The following is a 23,768-nucleotide window of genomic DNA, read 5'->3' on the forward strand; positions in this document are numbered from 1 at the left end:
GATAACGCACCCGATATCTTCACGTAGCACTGTACACCATCCATCGTGGCCCCGATCAGTCTGGTCAGCTTCCCGGGAAAACCGTTCTCGTCGGTAATCTTCCATAGCTCTTCACGGTCAATAGTATCATAAGCGGCCTTGAAATCGATGAGTAGGTGGTGCGTAGGGACTTGATATTCACGACACTTTTGGAGGATCTTCCGCAACGTAAAAATTTGGTCCGTTGTCGATTGCCCGTCCACAAAACCGGCTTGATAACTACCCACAAATCTGCATGCTGGTGGCGATACACGGCGAACGATGATCTGGAATAGCACTTTGTAGGCCGCGTTGAGAATAGTAATCGCTCAATAGTTCTCACATTCTTGCTTGTCGCCTTTTTTATACATTGGGCATATTACTCCCTCCTTCCACTCCTCCGGTAGCTGTTCTGTATCCCAGATCCTGACTGTCAGTCGGTGCGGACAAGTGGCCAACTTATCCGGGCCCATTTTAATAAGTTCCGCTCCGATACCATCTTTACCAGCTGATTTGTTGTTCTTAAGCTGTCGGATAGCATCCTTAACTTCACCTATCGTGAGAGCTGGCATGCCCCCCTCATCCGCTGTACCGACGAAGCCATTCCTCCTGCTGCCTTGGTCCTCTGCCTCTGCGCCATTCAGATGTTCATCGTAGGGCAGCTTCCACCTTTCAATCACCTCACGTTCGTCTGTCAAGATACCTCCTTTTTTATCCCGATACATTTCGGTTCGCGGCACAAAGCCTTTGCGGGATGCGTTGAGTATCTCGTAGAACTTGCGCGTTTCGTGAGAACGATACAGCTGCTGCATTTCTTCGCACTCCAGCTCTTCCAGACGGCGCTTCTTATCCCGGAAAAGATGATTTCTCGTCCAAAACCGTCTGTGACACTCCTCGTCGAACCGATCGTTCCGTCGATTCCGCTCCACAAACCCAATGGCTGTTTTCACGCTATTCCAGCAGACCTCAAGAGGGGCTTCGGTGAACTCTACTTCATCCGGCAACGCTGCGTCGAGGCATTGCGCGTAATCAGTTGCGACTTCGGGCAGCTTCAGTCGCTCCAGATTGTACCGTGGCGGACGTCGGTACCGAATGTTGTTGGCAACAGAGAGTTTTTTGGCGCCCCTTAACCATTAGATGGTAGTGGTCCGAATCGATGTTTGCGCCGCGATAGGTCCTGACGTCGATAATGTCGGAGAAGTGCCTTCCGTCGATCAAAATGTGGTCGATTTGCGATTCTGTCTACTGTGGTGATCTCCAGGTGTACCGTTAGGCTATGCTGAAAGTAGGTACTACGTATGGTTCTTAGAGGCGGCGACATCGATGAATCTGAGGTCGTTGGCGTTCGTTAGCTGGTGAGCGCTGAACTTTCCTATAACCAGTCTGAATTCCTCCTCTTGGCCGACCTGAGCATTAAGATATCCGATAACGATTTGACGTCATGGCTTGGGCAGCAGTCGTATTCTCGTTCCACCTGCTCGTAAAAGCGTTTTTATTGTCATCGTCACTTTGACATTGAAGAAACGGCCTTTGATCCTCAACATGCACATTCTGCTATCGATTGATCACCACCCAATCACGCGCGTCCGCATTTTGCCCATCACTATGAAGGCTGTACCCAGCTCATGTGTATTGCTGCAGCATTGGTAGATGGTTTTACCATCCCTATACGTATGTTCCGACGATCCCCTCCAGCAAACCTCCTGCAGCGCTACAATGTCGAACTTGCTGACCCTCAATAAATCGGAAAGAATGCGGATTCTTCCCAAGAAATTGAGAGACTTGCAGTTCCATGTTCCGAGTTTCCAATCGTTAGTCCGTTTTCGTTGCCTGGATCTATGTCGATTGTTCCGGTCTGTATTAACATTGCTTGCTTCCTGTACTTTAGTTTTTACGGCTGGCTTGTATGGCCTGCACCATCCCCCATTGTCTCGCCGGAGGACCATCGTGCACAGCACAGTTTAGAGTCCAACGCTGGCAGTAGGACGTTGATCAGCCGCTCCTAACATGGAGAACAGACACCGTTTTAAACCGCATCTTCATGGTGAACAGACGCTCGAAAACTGCACTGCATCCGGAGAGAGGAGTCACTCCTTCCCTGTCAGCATACGACCAAGGTCCCACCGGGGTTGGTTACCCGATCTTTCCTATTGTTACTCGTACCCCAGCCGGCCCCGCGGTTAGGTAGGGATAGGAGTAACTAAACAAGAGGCTAAATGACCACGCCCACAGAGGTGTTGGGGTCTATTTTATACCTGCAGATACGTGAAGTACCGAATCGTTGTTCTATAACTCGATAGTCCGTTCAATATCGAGTTGTAGAGAGTTGTAACGATAACGATCATCAAAGTTTTTCATAATTTTATAAAACTATCGTAAATCAAAAATTCCGGCTCAGAAAGTGACTCTCTTAAAATCGCTCAGTGAACATTTCATTCATGTTATCATTATTTTGTAAAGTTAACTGATATTGGGCATTAAGCCGACAATCCCTAATAAGGGTTCATGTTTAATCCAAATTTGCATAAAAATAACTCATACATGGAAAATATTTACTAATATTTTGGTTTCAAAATTTACCCATATTTGGGTGTGTCAGCTTTACACCCAATCAACCCAATATATAATTTGTATATGGCATCCTCAGTGTGTATCTCAGTGTGTAGGGCCAAAACTGGCTTTTCTACCCTACAACACAAAATGTATAGAAACTACTGGTGCACTTTGCTGATTTGATAACATTTTTTGCAATCCTGTCTTCTCTTCCGATACGACCCAGTTTTTTACCCTCCGAAATGTGCTTACTAAGCTTGAATGGTACACTCGAAGAAAAAAAAAAAAAAACAATCTGACCGCCATCGATTCAATAGAATCGAATGATAACATTTCTTTTTTCGATGTTGATAATTTGACGTCCGCCATCGGTTTGTTGTCACCGAAACGATATACAGACCCCATTGGTTGCTGTACAGAAAAAGTCCAGTAGTTAACAAGATGCTCTTTTCCACTTCTTGTCTCTATCTAACTTGATTCTAGTTTTTTTTTCCCGTTCCATCGTATTCGACGAACTTGTACCCTCTTATCAGCAGTTGAAATGTTCGCATTAACTGCTGTGTAAACATTCTGTCTGCTGCCCACAAATCTGCTGAAACAAAAAGGAATCGATATTTGATTCGGATGAGATAAGTTTAAGAAGACAGATGACCGTCGGAAAACTAGTTGACGTGTAGGAGGAGGAAAGGGGAATTGAGACAGGATATTATCCCAGTTAAAGGATGTTATTGTTTAGATACTGGTTTGAATAAAGGGTGGGGCGTTCGAAAAGAAGTCATCTCAAATGTAGTGCATTTCTGTTTAGCGTGCACTTTAAAAAATAACAAAAGTTGATTTTCGAAGGTGAATGTCTAAGAAATCTCTTGCCAGTACTGCTCATGTTTTATAGAAGGAGTCAACTCCAAGAGAGGTAAACAACTTTTAAACATTTTCAGTTGGCCTTCTCAACAGCTTGTATCAAAGGACTGCTCATGTTATAAAGAATGAATGAATGAAAATGGATTTTTTTTATAATGCGTTTATTTTTCCAGGCTCATTTCCTGTAGCTTTTCGGAGCCGATATTCAGTGTTTGGACTACAAACTTACTTAAAACTAACTTACTAACGATAGCCGAATACTCGCGGCTATCACGAGGTTAGAGGTAATAAATTGCAATAACTGGATGTCAGGGAAGGAATTGAGAACACAGGGTTGAAAATGGATTAATCAATAGTATTTATCTGTTAAAGATCTGCTCATGTTTTAAAGAAGGAGTCAAATCTAAGAGAGGGAAATAGCTTGGAGTATTTTCAGCTGGATTAGCTTTTATATGTCAAAGAGCTGCTCATGTTTTAAATATGGAGTCAACTCCAAAATAACTATATATCTTTTGAGCATTTTAATTTAAATTCCTTCATAGATTTTGAAGTCAACTCCGAGAAAGGGAAACAATTTTGATCATTTTCAGGATTGCTCAAAAGTTTTTATCTGTCTAATGACTGCTCATTATCGACTTCTAGACAGAGAAATGATTTCATAATCATGAAATGATCTTCAAACTCTCAGCATATTATGCTCTCGTATGAGTTAAAAATACTGTCGTGAAGAGCCGAACCAGCCGGGAGCTGAACGCCTCTATTATTTATAAAGTTAAACTTAAAAAAATACTGTCGTACACGGAACCCAAATATGTATTACATTGAATCTTAGTTGCATTTCCTATCATCCTCTGCAGCAAATACCACAGAGAATGATAAAAGTTGATGCATTAATGTTTAATTAGTTTTCTGCCTACGATTTCGACGATACAAGCCAGCATTTCAGTTAGCCACGATTCTCTCCAATTCCCGTTCAGCTGAAAAAGCATACGCCTTCCTTCGAAAGGGGAGTAAAGCCGTTGGTCCCTGGTCCATAAGTTAAAGGGTCGATCGGTAGGGTCCAGGTGTGGGAACTGCCTCCCTGGTGTCGGTAGCATTGGTACTCACTACGGAAAACAAGATCTACGGACAACAAGTCAAGGAAAAAAGGAAAAAAGAAAAGCTTGCGAAATCGAGTATGAGAGGTCCTTTCCTCTCAATGAGAGGAAAGGAGCTCTTCTTGTTCGCTTTTAGCATATCCATATTCCAAAGCCCGAAGATTTTCGACATGATTCATGTCACTCACTAATAGGGTAGAGCACTACTTTGGCCAAATCACCCATTTTGGGCCTATCGAGCAGAAAACATCAAATAAATCCATTGTTTCTGAGTTAACAAGACTATTGTGCGTTTGGTATGCTACTTTAATTCAAAAGCTACCGAATGAAGTCAATGAGAACGCGTGATATGAATATTTACACCCATTGTTTTTTTCTCAAAAACAAAAGAAGCGCTCCGATCAAATCAATTTTTATCTTCATACGATAGGCCGAAGGGAAATCAATGGCGTTTCAATGCATTTGGCCTAATTTAGAATCCGTAGGCCGAGTTTGGGGTCAAGAAGCAGTATTAGATTTTGAACAATATCTCAACAATTTGTTTCTCTTTATCAAATTTTACGGTGCGTACTGAAAGGTAAATAAATAGAACTCATCTACAGTGGAAACATTCCATTTTGTGAAAAAAAAAAATCCACTCCAAATAGAGTTGTGTTTAGTAGGCCCAAAATTAGATCTAAGCGCTACACTCCACATTTTTATTTTTTATTTTTTTTTTCGCATTGAATTTCAGCTTGGTATATCTCATTAGACTGATGCAAAATTTGAAATTTTCGCTCCACAGTCCTCAAACGGTTCCAAATTGGGCCCTGATTAGCCTCCCAAAATTTGAACTCATTTAGTGGGAAACTGACTTGGCACAAACCATTTGAAGTTTATATGGGAATTACTATTAAGAAACCATAATTTCGGTTCATATCGGCAGCCCTAAGTTTGCACCTTTAGAATTGATAAAACGATCCATAAAATATTGAAAACCGTTCCATTAAAAACATCCAAATGATCCATAAAACTTCGGAGAAAATCCCTTAAAAAGTGTGGATGATCCATAAAAAATATCAATATTATCAATATTTTATGTGAAATTTAGCAACACAATTGTAAAAATGTACCACTAAATTTCTAAATAATGAGCATTGGAATTGTACGAATGACCCATAAACATATTGCAATTGATCCATAAAACATTCAGCAATGAACCTTAAACTAATGAAAGTGATCCATAAAAAATCAAGTTTGCACACTTAAAAATATAGGCATGATCCATAAATTAGACGTATATTATTCATGTTTAGGACACTATTTTTTTAAATTTTGATCCATAAACCTTGAAAAATTGCTCCACTGCTTATCTACTTATATTTACTGTCCTGCCCGTGTATTTAAGGTAGATGTGCGAAGCGACGGGCAAGCGTCTAGAATTAGCTTCCAAAAGAAGATTGTACAATAATATTCTTAAAAAGCTTCCTATGGAAGCTTCATTTAGAAACTAACAAGCTTATTCTAGACGCTCGCCCATCGTTCTGCTCTTCTGACAAAAAAAAACACGGGTAGAACATTAAACCTGAGTAGCTACGCAGTAATGTAGCAATTTTCCAAGGTTTGATCAAATTAAAAAACATATGTTTATAGACCGAGGGGAGCGACTCTAGCTACGATGCAGGAAAAATTGTGTTTTGTTTCGGCTAGTTGCGCTCACGCTGAGTAGATAGAAAGAAGATTGATGACGATTCTGAAGATTTCCTGTAAAAAGATGAGGCGCGATGCAAGTAGATGCGAGAAATGAAAGAATATTTTTCGAAGATTGATTCGCTAGTGGTAGATCTGTTGAGCATCTAGAATTGAGATTTGGATGTGTCGCCCCCCTCGATATAGACTATAAATAGAACACACCAAAATTAGCACGTCTACCAACAACTGGAACATCTACCCTAGGTATGATCCATAAAATTAACATTTCTTTTTCATTTTTTCTTAAGAAGATTATTATAGAAGCTTCTTTTGGAAGCTAATTCTAGACGCTTGACCATCGCTCGCACATCTACCTAAAAACACGGCAGGACAGTAAATCTAAGTAGTTAAGCAGTAATGGAGCAATTTTTCATGGTTTATGGATCAAAATTAATAATACAGTGTCCAAAACGTGAATAATATACGTCTAATTTATGGATCATCGCTGTTCGGAATATCGGGATAACCCTGTACCGCCAAACCCAGTGACAACCCTGTGGGAGATTCAGAGAGCTACGGTAACGGTCGCTGTCAGAAATGACAGACGTCAGGTTTGGTTCAACGGAACTGTGAACTCACAGTTCCGTTGAACCAAACCTTAGATAGGTCGGAGTATGAACGAGAAAAAAAGAGCAAAAGAAGATACAATTCCAAACCATCTAAAAAACGTTTTACAGCTAAATTATTTTAATTGCCTAAATTTGTTAATATACCTATGGTTTAATTAAATTATAGTTATTTGTAGTGAGCTAGCTACCAAAAATCAATACGAAACTAACGATTTTAAATTGGCTCACTACTTGACTTGCCTATTGGTCCCAAGCAAATCGATTAACGTACCCCATGCTAGTCAAAATTCTAGTACTACACAATGTTTGTTTTGATTCGCTATGAAAGTTTGACAGGTAAAATGAGGGGTTCGTGTTTTATAGGGGTGTAACGATAAGCTTGGGACCGAAGATAGTACCAGAGCTTAGCCAAAAAGTTGAGGACATTTCTTCGGGACCTTCTGGTCTTAGAGTTACCTCTATGTAGCTACTGAAGTAGGTTAGTTGGAGGTGGAATTCGTGCAAATATTGAATTTAATAACCCTTTATTTGCTTAATCTAGATACTACAATTTGATCCTAAAATCTGGTAACCTACAATTTGTTCCTAAACGCTATATACATGATTTACCCAGCTGTTGTCTTACCAGCACAACTATAATGGGTCCAGACATTGCAGACATCACATCATCTACGTGGTCATGGCCTTCACAAAGCGCACAGTTTATATCGCTGTTCTGTTCTTCGCTCAACGGTGGTGTTGATCCCTCTGACATTTTGAGGTTATATCCGATGTTGTTCTTCAAGAATGTTCGGATTAATGAAAGCAACTTCCTCAGAGCAGTCTCGTTTTGGACAGCTTGAAGCTTAAATAGGTTTTATTATAAGCATTAAGATTGGTTTAGATTTTAAATTAGTTTAATAAAACTTATTTCAGCTTCAAGCTGTCCAAAACGAGACTGCTCTGAGGAAGTTGCTTTCATTAATCCGAACATGGCTATATTTTTAGGTGCGCAAACATGATTTTCTATGGATCACTTTCTTTAGTTTAAGGTTCACTGCTGAATGTATTATGGATCAATTGCAATATGTTTATGGGTAATTCGTACAATTTCAATGCTCATTGCTTAGAAATTTAGCGGTACATTTTTACAATTGTGTTGCTAAATTTTACATTAAATATGGATCATATTGATATTTTTTATGGTTCATTCACACTTTTTCAAGGATTTTCTCCGAAGTTTTATGGATCATTTGGATGTTTTTTATGGAACGTTTTCCAATATTTTATGGATCATTTATTGGTTTTTATGTTCAAAAGTATGTTTGCCGTTCATATCTATCTCAAAATTCACCAGTTCACTCTACTTTAGAAAATGACAGCTGAACTTATTGAAAACTCTCTCAGCACAACTTTGTTCAAGACCAGTTTTCGATCAAATGCAAGGAACAACAGTTTTTAATGATTCAAGTCACTGATGTCTTATGATTATGCTCAATCAACTGTTTAGCAGGCAACATTGGTGCTTATGGCGCGTAGAATAGAGGACAAAAATAATGGCTACTATGTCACACTGCAGAATACAGTGTTACCCATAATACAGTTGCTTAATCTTGCCATAAGATTATCAATCTCTTTAACAATTAATAACTATTTAATTTGACGTTTGGCTGAAAACGATTTTCTGCAAAGTTGTAGCTGATAAAAATTCCCCTAAGGATAGTTAAAGAGTTTTTTAACAGTACAATATGTAAAAAGGCTAGAAGACAATGAACAAAAAGTTTTGTTTTCCCATAGTAATTTTCATATAAACTTCCAATCATTTGTGCCAAGTCAGTTTCTTATCAAATGAGTTTAAACTTTCAGAGGCTAATCAGGACACGATTTGAAACCGTTTGAACACTGTAGAGCGAAAATTTCAAATTTTGCATCAGTCTAATATCTCATCCCCCGCTCATGCGGGATCCACTCCTCCACACTCCTCTGGTCATTACTGTAAGCAAATCCTACATCGCCTGGTTGGGTGTACTAACGCCAAAATGGTACCAGCTTAGAAAGATCTCAATTAACAACCATGGAAGTGCTCAAATAATACAAATTGTAGAGCCGACGTAAAGTTCCAGTGGGGACATAATAAAGTCAAAGATGAAGAAGACCTCAGCCTAACAAACGGTAATCGACAATAACATATTAAACCATCTTAAACGTATACAAAAAATCATGGATGTTCAGTCAATCTCGTGTGACCACCATATGCCATGAACAATATTTTCAAATCCATACAAAATAACATAAAAACCCAATCATTCCGATCCTTTTTTATGCTTTCTGTAAAATACAGCTGCTAAAAAACTGCCCATTCAGCGCGGGAATATGTTCATATTCCCATCCACATCAATCAATCTGGCGCAAAAGCTCAACGGAGTGAATAATCCCAGCAGTATCCCCTCGGTCATGATACACATCCAGTTCCAACAGAGCGGGTTTTATTTCACAAAACCATAACTGACCCATTTCGCTGACCAGTTTCGCCTAGATCTCAGAACGCTAGCATCAACGCAACATTCCGTCTCGACAATCGCCAGAGGACTTTGCGGTGATCACATTTAATTAAATTCACGCAATTCTCGCGCATTCATGTTGTGACGCCGCGCAAATGAGATGGGATTTTTTTGTATGTCACTGACATAATTTGCACAGCACGATTATAAATCAGGAACAGAACGAACCCATCCGGCAGCCGATCGATGGATGTTATAACTCGAACGTGTCGTAATATGCTATCAAACCACCACCTACCCACTACTGGCGGCACTCGCGCATAGTGTGCGAAAATGGCATCCAACGAGCGTATTAATTACAAATTAATTGCTCCTGAACGATCATGGATGGATTTACTCGATATGGCTATAGAGCTGCGACACTGCTGCCACCCATCCAAAAGCGACTTAAATCGACATTGATGTGAAATGGGCTGCACACCAATGATGGTGGATCGATCAACGGAAAGGGTGGATGGGATTTATTCCGTATCGCTGTGAAGATATAGATATACTCTGCACGAGCCTACGGAGCTTCAACCAAATGGGTGGAGACAATTAAAATATTCCACTTAATCTGGAAATTATCGAGCAAGTTGATTTTATATAGCTAGAAAGAGCTGAGTCTGAAGCGGGGGTTATCGATTGGAGAAACGTTGACGGGACGGGAATGCATGTATTTTGATATGTGGCCCTGGCTAAGGATAAGCACCGATTTCTCGTGAAAGTTTTCAAATGGACCAATGCAACATTTTGAGATAATTGAAGTTGAAATTTGACAGATTATGTTTTGAAACAATACATTTTGCAATCTTATTTTTACCGCACTCAATGAATAATCGTTTTGAAAATTCAGTAGAAACGGTTTGACGTTTTGACTAGTCAAGTTGTCCTTCGGACATGCGACATTGGACGATTTTTCTCAATGACAGACTTAATGAGTGTTACATTAGACGTTATGTTCTACATGGTACTAGATTCGCTTTCACAGATTTCATAATAGAGTACCTAACATCGAAAAAATGACTGGTACTCTTACTTATATCATTTATTTATTTATTGATGACTACACATCAACAGAAGTCATTGGCCCCAATAATGTAACCTAAATTAAATATGAAAAGTACTAAAACCAAACAACAATAAGTCAATAGTCATCTCATAAAAAAGGAACATTGCTAGACAGACTTAACTGATATAGAAAGAAAAAAAAAAGAAATGAACCTCCGGCGAAGCAGCTGGCGAGTCAGGTGAAAGTCAAATAGTGCGGAGACCCTATTGAAGAGTCTCTGTAAACCACCGATTGCGCTGAACATGCTATAATTAGTTCGCTGTATGGGCAGGCGCAGCATTGAATTATTCCGTAGGGCTCTGGGTTGAACATTGATGTCAATTTGCTCAAGGAGAACAGGGCAATCGGTGCGTCCTTGCACAATATCTGCAATTAGCAATGCCCTTGCTGTATCTCTTCGGACCGACAGGGGCTCCAAATGGATCAGTTGCAAACAATTTTCGTAGCTAGGCAATCGGAAGGGATCCATCCACGGCATTTTACGTAGCGCGTATCTCAAGAACCGTCACTAAACAGACTCAACTCTTTCGACACCGTTGTTGTAGTGAGGAGTCCAGATAACCGAGCAGTATTCTAATATGGAGCGAGACAAGGAGTAGTACAACGATTCAAGGCAGTAGATATCCGTGAAGTCTTTGGCAATCCTAGAATTCTGGAAGCTGTGTCGACGGCATACGAGATATGCTGCTTGAAAGAGAGTTGTGTATCTAAAATCACAATTTATCGCCGGAGAATTTTGCGCGCCGTCATGGAAAATCCGACTGCGACCATGAGATGGATCGGAAGACAATTGGGAATCACCCATACAACTGTGTCTCGGGTGGTAAAATCGTTTAAGGAGTCTCTGACGAACGAGCGGCGGGCTGGAAGTGGAATAAAATCGAAGACAGCTGACCCTGTGAAGGCCCGGAAGGTGTTGGATTATTTCAAGCGTAATCCGAACCTTTCGATTCGCGACGCGGCTCTGAAGGCAAAGTGTTCCACCTGGTTCGTTCAGCAAACCATGAAATGAGCTGGGCTTCGTGTATTCAAGGTCCGGAAGGCACCGAACCGGCGTGATCAACAAAACACGGCGGCCAAATCCCGCGCAAGGAAGCTGTATCGAGAGTGGTTAACGAAACCGATGTGTGTCGTTATGGATGACGAAACCTACATCAAGGCAGACGCAAAGCAGATACCGGGGCTGGAGTTCTACGTTGCCAAATCACGGTTTGATGTTCCGGAAGACATAAGGAAGAAGAAAGTGGACAAATTCGCCAAAAAATAATTGCTCTGGCAGGCCATAGGCCAATGCGGTAAACTGAGTAAACCGTACATCACAATGGGTACCATCAACAGCGAAATTTACCTGCGTCTGTTGCCCTTTCTGCGGTCCCACGGAGGCGAGACATTATTTTGGCCGGACCTGGCATCATGCCATTACGCGCGATCGACGTTGGATTGGTACAGAGATAATAACGTTGTTTTTGTACCAAAAACCGCCAACCCCCCAAATTCACCAGAGATTCGTCCGGTGGAAAGATTTTGGGCCATAATGAAGGCCAAAGTTCGAAAATCGTCCAAGGTGTTTAAGAACGAGCTGGAGTTGAAGAAAGAATGGATGAAAGTGACCAAAAAGGTCGGCTCCACCATTGCACAAATTGTAATGAGGGGTCTTAATGGAAAGGTGCGGGCTTTCAGCGATGGAAAGGAAATTGAATAAAGTAATTATGCCGAAACATAATCAATATGTATAAGTTCATTCCCTGAAAGTTTCAAGAAAATCCGACATAAAATAAATTTTTGGCGAACACTTTTGTCTGGTGCATTTTTTTCGTGTACAGGCCTTACAATTTGAAAAGTTACGCGAGGGTTAATTACTGTGAAAGTGGTTAAAGAATACTAAGTTCCATTTGGAACATGGTAGACGGAAACACGAAGCAGAAGGAGAAAATGTAACTGAAAAGATCGACAATACTCGCGTAACTTTTCAAAAGGACCAAGATAACGTCCACCATTTTGAGACAATCGAAGTTGAAGTTAGACATGTTATTATTTTAACTGTTTAGAAGCAATAAATTTTGCAATACTTTTTAATATTAGATAATAACACTGTGCAGCAAGTTTTTCTAGGACTGAGAAAATTCACTTTATTTGACTTTCTCGTGGTCCCCTGAGTAAAAGTCTCGAACAAACTTATATCCCCGAACACGTAATAATTTTTTGGTATCGCTCTCTTTATGAATTTTAGTATGTTGTTTCGATGTCGGTTGTATACGACCTAACTAAAGCATGCTACGACATTGCTGTCGTAATTTTTTTTCTTAGAAAATGACTTGAGGAACATTTTAAAACGTTATCTTATTGTCTTACCCCTTATTTAGGTAATTTTTCAAATTGGATACCCCCTTAAAATCTAGAATTCATGAAAATTTATTGTAATAAAACCATAGTATGTGCTGGTATGTTGAGTGAGATTTCTATAAAATAATTATTTTAACAACCCTAAAGAATGAATACAGTCTAAATCCGATGATTTAAATCATACGTTATTGATATTTTGTTCATTTAAAAAATGTTACCGGCCTTGCCTTATAATCAGAACAACACGACTTCCTAGGACTGAGAAAATTGACCATATTTGACTTTCTTGTTGTTCCCCTGAGTAAAAGTCTAGAACACACTTAAACCCTAACACGTCCTAATTTTTGGTACCGCCCTCTTTATGATTTTTGGTATGTTATCCCGATGATGGTCGTTTGCTGCCTAACTTAAGCATGTTACGATATTACTATCCAAGAGTTTTTTTTTGTAGGAAGTGATTAGAGGAACATTTTTTTAGAATATTTAAAACGATATCTCGCCGTCTTATCCCTCGTTTGGATGACTTTTCAAATTGTGCACCCCACTCAAGAATCTAAAATCCATATAAATTCACAGTAAAACCATTTCACATACTATTATTCCTCATTTTGGTGATTTTTCTTATAAAGTTCTCACTCACTCGGAACGAGTGGTGCGTAGATTACATTAGATTTCCTTAGCTGGTGTTGTCCACGCATTTCCCAATGAGTTTTCAAGTACTGGTTCTGCTTATAGCGTGTGTCCCACAAGCACAAGTAACACATGTTTTTCGTATATCCAGTTTGCAGACCGCATAATAACGTCACAACCTTAAGGTCTGCACAAATACGCCACTGATGATGATAGTAAACTGCATCTAAAATCTGTTTAAGGCTATCTTATTCATTTCCAATTTTAGCCATCAAACCTTTGATGTCTATATAAAAGGTGATACGGTCAAAATTTGGTCAATATCAACTTGACGTATTTCTTTCAATTTTGCATTTAAAAAACCTGAACACCCCTCATTTTGAAGGTGTGTGTGTGTAGAATGTTGCTCCTATTTTGATTTTGGAATTCACTCTTCAGTTGTCAAAATGCCGTCCAAGCAAGAAGAGCAGCGTATCAAAATTTTGCTCGCGCATCGCGAAAATCCGAGCTACTTGCACGCAAAGTTGGCAAAATCGCTAAAAGTTGCCAAATCAACCGTTACAAATGTAATTAAAGTGTTTGGGGAACGTTTGTCGACAGCCAGGAAGTCTGGATCGGGGGGAAATCGAAAACCGGAAGCCGCTGAGACGACAAAGAGAGTTGCCGGTAGTTTCAAGCGAAACCCTAACCTCTCTCTCCGAGATGCCGCAAATAAGCTGGGTGTATCGTCTACAACCGTGCATCGAGCCAAAAAACGAGCCGGACTATCGACTTACAAGAAGGTAGTGACTCCAAATCGCGATGATAAACAAAATACGACGGCCAAAGCGCGATCCCGGAGGCTGTACACGACGATGCTGACGAAGTTTGACTGCGTGGTAATGGACGACGAAACCTACGTCAAAGCCGACTACAAGCAGCTTCCGGGACAGGAGTTTTATACGGCAAAAGGAAGGGGAAAGGTAGCAGATGTTTTCAAGCACATGAAACTGTCAAAGTTCGCAAAGAAATATCTGGTTTTGCAAGCCATCTGTACCTGTGGCTTGAAAAGCAGCATTTTCATAGCTTCCGGGACTGTCAACCAAGAAATTTACGTGAAAGAGTGTTTGAATAAACGTCTGCTGCCTTTCCTGAAGAAACACGGTTGTTCCGTACTGTTTTGGCCGGATTTGGCATCTTGCCATTACGGTAAAAAGGCCATGGAGTGGTACGCCGCCAACAACGTGCAGGTGGTTCCCAAGGACAAGAACCCTCCCAACACGCCAGAGCTCCGCCCAATTGAGAAATACTGGGCTATTGTCAAGCGGAACCTAAAGAAGACCAAAAAAACTGCAAACTGGCTTTCTGCGGCGAAGAAGGTGGACAAGGTGGCTGTACAAAATCTGATGGCAGGGGTCAAGCGTAAGGCCCGGCAATTCGGATTTGGAAAAGCGGAAGCCTAACTGAATATTTTTCCTGAATTTTATACTAATTGAACTTGAAAAAGAAATTTGATTTGATTTTTTAAATAAACGATTTCACCGATTTACACGCGTTTTCCCTTGACCAAATTTTGACCGTATCACCCTTTAGTACGCGAACGTATTTTCTCTAATGATTGATAATGAAACAAATGGTTTCTGTCGATGTCGGAAGGATGTACTTTTAACACCGGTAGCCAGGATATTAACTGATTTCAAATGACCTGCCAATAATTCCACTTTGCGCTGGGGCAGATTCAGTTGTCGGACTATTTTGTTCAAGTGATCTTGTGTTATTTCCACACGGTACACTAGCTTGGGATGGCACATGAGCAGTGTAACTAGTTGTTTCTAATGATGGTAATGAGGCTTGTTCGGAAATTACATTGTATTGTAGGAGCTTTGGAACAGTAATAGCTTCCGAATGCGGCATTGGAATTGTGATATTTCTTTATAAGTGATATTATCTTTAGAACGTTTGTTGTGACCCAACACTTAATTTACGCATGCATAACAGTTCTCTGTATTGTGGATGTCCGGATGTTGTTATCGCAGAAATTTTCTACAAAATACATTTTAAAACAACTGTACAATTATGATCTCAACATTCCATGTATATTTCGATGGATTTTAGATTTTTACGAGGGTATCCAATTTGAAAAATCATTCAAACGAGGAGTGAGATGGTGAGATAACTTTTTTAAATGTTCTAGAAAAATGTTCCTCAAGTCATTTTCTACAAAAAAAAAAACTCTTCGATGGAAATGTCGTAACAAGCTTAAGTTGGGCAGTATACGACCGACATCGGGACAATATACCAAAATTCATAAAGAGGGCGGTGTTAGGATATAGGTATGTTCAGGACTTTTACTCAGGGGCCCACAAGAAAGTCAAATATGGTTAACTCTCTCAGTCATTCCGTATCGAGCGCTGAGTCGGTTAACACGGTCCCGGTCTCTCACACGACATAAAGTATTAGTTGTGATTTTTTTCCACCCGCGTGGTTTTTTTCGCATCACAGTGCAGTGTCCAGGTGATAAGCGCGCGTGTCTCGGAAGCACCGAAATTCGGCGAGCCCGTTTATTTCGAGTGTCCATCTCTACCCATCCCGGTGAAAGATCACCATCATCACGACGTCTCCATTGTATCGCCACCTGCAGCTGCAAGCAAGCAGTAGCAAACGGCATAAGTATAATAGAATAGTTTTTTCGATTGCCTTGCTATTGTATAGCAAAGTTGCCTTGTGGCAGTGTGCTCTTCCTAATAGGGTGGGGCATTTTTGCAATTAGTAAAAAGTTCATTTTTTTTTTTTTATATAATTTTTTTTTTTTTTTTTTGATAATTTTTTTTTGTATGGTTGCATGGAAATATTAACAACTAGTAGTTAAGTAAATTAATTGGTGAAAGTTATTCTTAAGTTTTTTTTTTTTTCATTTTTAAGCGGTTGTGCACCGCTTTTGCGCAACACTTATGGCGTCTTCGGATGCCTACGTTGCGCGAACCAGATACTACCAACCGTCTTCGAAAGGACCATGGGTTGTCTTTTTTCGGCCCAAAAATAAACCTTTGAAAACTCTCGACATTACGAGAGATTTGCTGCGGAAGTATCCGGGAATCTTGGTACACAAGGAAAGATTCAACAAACTGCGGGTAGAAGCACCGACTTATGATGTGGCAAATAAAATTGCTGAACACGAGCTTTTTAGTGTTGAGTATAACATCTACATCCCTTCTCGAGATGTGGAGATAGAAGGCGTGGTCTCCGACGCGAGTCTGACTGTCGAGGACTTGAAACATGCCTCGGGAACTTTTAAAAACTCGACATTCGCTACCGCGCTAGTGAAGATACTGGATGTAAGGCAACTGCATTCAGCATCTTTGCTAGACGGTAAAAAAGTTTATCGGCATTCAGACTCGTTTCGCGTGACTTTCGCAGGTTCGGTTCTCCCAAACTTTGTTAAAATTGATGGTGCTTTTTTTCCGGTGCGGCTGTTTGTACAGAGGGTATACAATTGTACCAACTGCAAAAGGCTGGGACACTCGGCCAGCCATTGCGGCAACAAAACTCGTTGTGGCAAATGTGGTGAAAACCACAAAGAGGATTCTTGCCACAAAGAATCAGTAAAATGCGCTTATTGTGGCGAGAATCCTCACCCTTTGCAGGAGTGCCCGATGTACAAGCAGCACTCCGATAAAGTGCAGCGTTCAATCTCTGGACGCTCCAAGCAGTCATATGCTCAAATGGTGAAGGCTGCATCAGCCGTCCAAGATGCAAACCAATTTTCGATTTTGTCCGCTGAAGAATCGGACTCTGACTCATCCGATGAAGGTGATTCTACGGTGGTACACGCACCTTCAAAAATGGACGGATCCTCAAAAAGAAAATGCCCCTCCCCGAAAGTGCGCCGTAAGAAAACAAAAGTCACCTCCAGAAGATTGGCAAATTCCCAGGGTAATGGGGATGAAAAAACGAAACCGAAGGCTCCTGTTGATCCAATCCCTGGATGCAGCAAGAATTTTCCGCCATTGCCCAACAAAGATAAAAAAAATAAAAAAGCTGCTCCTCAAACTTCTCAAAAGAAATCCACGTCCGAACGAGGTTTGCTAGCTTTTTCGGACATTGTGGAATTCATATTAAACATGTTCAACATACAAGACCCTCTAAGAAGCTTAGTTTCTGCCTTGCTTCCAACGTTAGAATCATATCTTAAGCAATTGACTGTTTCATGGCCCCTCCTTGCATCAATCATATCTTTCGATGGATAATTCGTCAAACGAGGTTGAAGATATGATCACGGTGCTACAGTGGAACTGCCGTAGTCTAGTGCCTAAACTAGACTCGTTCAAATTTTTACTTCACAATTCTGATTGTGATATATTTGCTCTCTGTGAAACATGGCTTTCTTCCGATAAAGAACTCAACTTCCACGATTTTAACATTATACGCCTGGATAGAGACGATTCTTATGGAGGAGTACTTTTAGGGATCAAAAAGTGCTACCCTTTCTACAAAATTTCCCTTCCTGCTCTATCCGGCGTCGAAATCGTTGCTTGCCAAATAAATGTGAAGAACAAAGATCTTTGCATAGCTTCAGTATACGTTCCACCAAGAACCTCCATTAGCCGTAGTCAACTCTGGAATCTAGTTTCGATTCTTCCATCCCCAGTATTAATTCTGGGTGATATGAACTCCCATGGTACTGGGTGGGGCGATCTATATGACGACAATAGAGCGGCTATCGTTTACGATTTATGTGACGATTTCAATTTGACTATTTTGAACACTGGTGAAGCGACACGTATAGCAAATCCTCCGGCTCGAGAAAGCCGACTCGACCTATCTTTGTGTTCAAGATCGCTATCATTGGATTGTCAGTGGAAGGTTATCAATGATCCCCATGGTAGCGATCATTTGCCAATCATCATTTCAATAAAGTGTGGCCCTCACTCTGCAGAACCATCTCGGGTTCCATTTGATCTTACAAGGAACATCGAATGGCAGAAATATGCAACGGCGGTGACAATCGGTGTCGAATCAATAGATGCGCTTCCACCATTGGAAGAATATCGATTCCTAGTCGATTTGATTTACAAAAGCTCACTGGAAGCACAAAAAAGAAAAGTTCCAAGTGCACCCTTTAAAAGGAGACCAGCCACACCTGGTTGGGACGAAGAATGCACAAAATTGTATGTAGAAAAATCTGATGCTTTCAAAGCATTTCGTAGACACAAAACCTCCACTTACTTCGAGGAATATTCAAAGCTTGAGACAAAGCTGAAACAATTAATCAAAGCAAAAAAACGCGGTTATTGGCGCAATTTCGTCGAGGGACTCTCACGAGAAACCTCAATGAACACCTTGTGGAGGGTGGCTCGCAACATGCGTAACCGCTCATCTTTCAATGAGAGTGAAGAATACTCCAACCGATGGATATTCGATTTCGCTAAAAAGGTCTGTCCGGACTCAGTTCCAGCACAAAATATTCTTCGAGAAGCGTCTCCTAGCGGCGGCTCTCTGGATAGACCATTCTCAATGCTGGATTTCTCTATGGCTCTTCTTTCATCGAACAACTCCTCACCCGGAAGCGATATGATTAAATTCAATCTTCTGAAAAATCTCCCAGATATCGCTAAAAGACGCTTGCTAGATTTATTCAATTCCTTGCTAGAAAACAACATTGTACCGCCTGAATGGAGACAGGTCAAAGTAATAGCCATTAAAAAACCTGGCAAATCAGCGTCTGACCATAACTCATACCGTCCGATTGCTATGCTTTCGTGCATTAGGAAATTGTTGGAGAAAATGATCTTTCGGAGACTCGATCACTGGGTCGAATCAAATAACTTGCTATCAAATACACAGTTTGGGTTCCGCAAGAGCAAAGGAACAAACGATTGTCTAGCGCTGCTTTCCACAGATATTCAACTGGCCTTTGCACACAAGGAGCAATTGGCTTCAGTATTCTTGGACATTAAGGGGGCTTTTGATTCAGTTTCCATTGAAATTCTGTCAGACAATCTGCACAGATGTGGACTTTCTGGAATTTTAAATAATTTCTTGTACAATTTGTTGTCAGAAAATCAAATGAACTTTTCTCTTGGAAAACTGACAACTTCCAGAATTAGTTACATGGGCCTGCCCCAAGGCTCATGTCTCAGCCCTCTTCTTTATAACTTTTATGTCAAAGATATCGACAACTGTTTGGCAGAACAATGCACGCTAAGACAACTTGCAGATGACGGTGTGGTTTCCGTAAGAGGTCCACATGCCGTGGACTTGCAAGGACCATTGCAAAATTCCTTAGATAACTTGTCTTCTTGGGCTATGAATCTAGGGATCGAATTCTCGCCGCAGAAAACTGAACTGGTAGTGTTTACTCGAAAGCGGTACCCAGCCCAAATGCAGCTTAATCTTTTGGGCAGAAACATTACCCAATCATTGTCTTTCAAGTACCTTGGGGTCTGGTTTGATTCAAAGTGCACTTGGAATGCCCATATTACGTATTTGAAGCAAAAATGTCAGCAGAGGATCAACTTTCTCCGTTCAATTTGCGGCACATGGTGGGGTGCTCATCCGGGAGACCTCATAACGCTTTATAAAACAACTATTCTCTCTGTTCTAGAGTACGGCTCTTTCTGCTTTCTCTCGGCAAGAAAAAGTCACCTAATAAAATTGGAACGAATTCAATATCGTTGTCTGCGTATTGCTCTAGGCTGTATGCACTCAACGCATAACATGAGTCTCGAGGTCCTGGCAGGAGTAACACCCCTCCAGAACCGTTTCTGGGAGCTCTCTCTCAGAATACTAATCAAATGCGGAGTGACGAACACACTTATAATTGCTAATTTTGAAGAAATTCTTGGGCTGAAAAACACAATCTCGATTTATGAGAATCTACCACCACTACATATCATCAGATATGTGTCTTCCTTGTTATACTCCAGACCGTGTTCACTTCACCAATCGCAGTTCCTCAATTGAATATGATCTGACCATGAAACAAGCAACTCATGGGATTCCCGATCAACTTCGACCTATTATTATCCCACGTATTTTTACTGAAAAGTACCAACAAGTCAATTGCATGAAAAGATATTTTACAGACGGGTCCCGTCTCAATGGATCCACTGGCTTCGGTGTCTTCAATGAAAACTCTAGCGCCTTCCACAAACTTCAGGAACCTTGTTCCGTTTTTGTTGCTGAGCTGGCAGCAATCAACTTCGCATTGGGGATGATTTCCAATATGCCCACAGACCATTACTTCATTTTCTCGGATAGTCTCAGTTCGATTGAGGCTATTCGGTCGATGAAACAAGGTAGGCACTCATCTTATTTCCTTTCAAAGGTAAGGGAGCAGATGTGTGTGCTGGTCGAAAGATCATATATGATTACCTTTGTATGGGTCCCCTCACATTGCTCAATCCCAGGCAATGAGAAGGCGGACTCTCTCGCAAAGGTGGGCGCACAGGAAGGCGAATTGTATGACAGGCAAATTTCACACGATGAATTTTACCATTTAGTGCGTCAGAGTACCTTTTCGAGTTGGCAAACCGATTGGGACACTGGAAATCTTGGACGGTGGTTACATTCAATTATTCCTAATGTTTCTTCGAGAGCGTGGTTTAAAGGCTTGGACTTAAGTCGTGACTTCATTCGCGTGATGAGTAGACTTATGTCCAACCACTACTCGCTAGATGCTCATCTCAATAGAATAAACCTCGTGGACAGCAACATCTGTCGGTGTGGAAACGGTTACGATGACATCGAACACGCAGTTTGGCAATGTACGGATAATGACGCCGCCAGAGAGCGACTTTTGAATACCCTCGAGGCCCAAGGAAGACAACCCTATGTTCCTATCAGAGACGTGTTGGCAACCCGTGATCTCTGCTATATGCAGTCCGTTTATGTTTTTCTTCAAATGTCTAGTATAAGAATTTAATTCCTTTTGTCTTTTGTCTCTCTTTATTAGTTTTTGTTTGTCTTGTCCCCCCGTCTCGATGAGTCTCATCGTCGCCCACTGGTCACCCACCATAGCCGGTCGAACTCCGGACGAAGCTAGAACAGCACTACCGTTCATACTGGCGACAACGCTCTGATGAGACAACGAAACCCTACCCCAAGCTCCTCCCCTGATCCTATCCTTCGAAAATGTACCCTTCTAACCTCGAGTAAGCCGCGAGTAATCGGCCCAACTCCTACTAGACATAGAATTAAGTGAATTTTGTTACACACAGTGAACAATGAATTATCGGCTCCGTAAAGCTAACGCGATTGAGCCTTCCAAATAAACGAACTAGATAAAAAAAAAAACTCTCTCAGTCTTAGAAAAAAAGTTCCGATTTGTTGCACAGTGTAATAGATCAGATGAAAAACTGGTGGGATAAAATCGCCAAAACAGTGGATGAGACCGTTGTGTGCCGCTTGATGGGTCGTATTAAGGGGAAAGTTCTAGAATCCCAACTGTGAACTGTGATGAAGAGGTTTGTTGGTTCGAAATTTACTGTAAAGCCAGTATCATCGGAAAATTTTCATTAAAGACACTCAAATCCAAACGAGCCAAAAAAGTTGGTCGTGGACTAGATTTTGAGAAGCTCTAGTTTAAAATTATGGTTCAGTTGGAGTCGGAGTCTTTATTTTTCATTGATACGACTCCGACTCCTTATGCTCAAAAATGCGTCTTACTTCGAATCCGGCTCCACGACTCCAGCTTCATGAATGTTTGAAGCAATTTTTTGCGGAAAACAAAATCGACGGAAAACAAATCAAGGACAAAAATGGGCAAAATCCTGGGACGGATTTGAGAAATAGACTTCAATATTTCTCAGATCCGTCCTAGGACTGAGTACCAATGCTACTGACGCTAGAAAGGCAGCTCCCACCTGGACCCAATGCTACTGACGCTAGAAAGGCAGCTCCCACCTGGACCCTACCTATCGTTCCAACATCAACTCATGAACCGGGGACCAATGGCTTTACTTCCCTTCCCAGTGATGTAATGCCTCAGAACATCCCGGCGGCGTCGACAGGGATTGAACCCAGGCCTGTCAGGGTGAGAGGTAATCACGCTTACCACTACACCACCGGCGCCGCTGTAGAAGGATCAGTAATTTCTATTTAATTCCACTATTTTAATTGCTGAACCTTGATAGATTTCTTTTAATCTTGTACTAATTATCAAGTCTTAGTAAAAGACACCGAAGAAGGCTCCACATTGTAGACGAAATACGCACATCTGTCAAGGATAAGCAATTCAGGTAGTGGAAATAAATGGAACTTACTAATCCTTCTCTCTTTCTTTAAACAGGTATTCCACTGTAGATGCCCACATTAATCAAGAAAGCATACTTATTTGTAGTTGATGTGTTTTCCGTTTGGATTGCGTGTTGGTTCAGTTTTGCTGGAACAATTAAAAGCACAGTGTTCTGAGCGGCGAACGTATGTAGCAGGTCTGCCTATCTGTCTTGTATGCCACGGGTTCTGTAACTGGCTGTATTTTGATTTGCAAAATAGAAATGGAAAATCGTGCCGGTTTCTCTCGGGAGCCATTTCATTGTTTTCGTGAGCGGTAGATTAAATTGTTTTGTTTTCGAACGATTTTCTTTTTGTCGTGCAGTTTGAATGAGAAATGTGCTAATCCTGCCAAAACGGACGATCACGTGGTGCACAGGTTTTTTTTCCTCTCCCTAAAATGTGAACTGAAAATTTTCGCTAAATGTAGCATTTAATAGTGCTTGATTCTGGCACGTTTCGATGTAAAATAATAATGATTCAATCGATGACAATTGCTTCTCGCCAGCATGTTTGACCCAAATTCAACCGACGAATGCAGTCCCGGATACAGCCAATTGGCAACGTTCTCCCAAGCGGGATGAGTCAGATTTTGCCCGTCAAAGTGAATCATATCGAATGCGCGAAGAAGGCAACACACACAGATTGTTTCTATATGGATTGGTTTTCATTCATAAAACCATGGGGGCCGTCAATTGGCGAAAAAGAGGATTCAGACTTGGGAGCGAATAATTCACGTACGTCACTCACAGTCAGAAGCACATGGTAGCGTTTGGTTGTGATTTTTCCTCGAATGGTTAGCAATTTTTCTGCTCTCTGCTTTCGACGAGAGTGAGATATACAAATGAGATGCCCTTTTTCCTTTCCGACTAGATGGACAGAACGTATAAGCATTTCGAAGTTTTTGACCTGAGCTAGGTTGGGGTGGATAAAAATAAGTATGCCAGTTTTTCCTCTGCTTTGTATTTGCCTTCGGACCAGATAGCAGCTCGAAACATGGGCGCTGGGGTGAGGGAGATTTTTAAGCGTCTCGTAAAATATTCCGAAAAATGTTTATACAATCGAGCGGGGATACTTGCAAGACTCTGTCGCACTACGGTTGTCGGGTTTCTTTAAATAATGTTGT

At 41.1% G+C, this 23,768-nt stretch overlaps 1 protein-coding gene across 1 annotated transcript in view; it reads right to left on the minus strand.

Annotated features, from left to right (window-relative positions):
- Nucleotides 1-347: 347 nt before the first annotated feature.
- The window catches only part of LOC135700391 (uncharacterized), a 74,568-nt gene continuing 51,147 nt past the window's right edge, over nucleotides 348-23,768 (minus strand). Inside the window, exon 2 of the mRNA XM_065220884.1 lies at nucleotides 348-1,143. Within this exon, the coding sequence (XP_065076956.1) occupies nucleotides 348-1,143 (796 nt within the window). The remainder of the gene's footprint in view (nucleotides 1,144-23,768) is intronic.

The sequence above is a fragment of the Ochlerotatus camptorhynchus genome, unplaced genomic scaffold, assembly GCF_037179485.1.
Source record: "Ochlerotatus camptorhynchus isolate MF236.1 unplaced genomic scaffold, CSIRO-AGI_Acam_v1.1 ptg000135l, whole genome shotgun sequence".
Lineage (NCBI taxonomy): Eukaryota > Metazoa > Arthropoda > Insecta > Diptera > Culicidae > Ochlerotatus > Ochlerotatus camptorhynchus.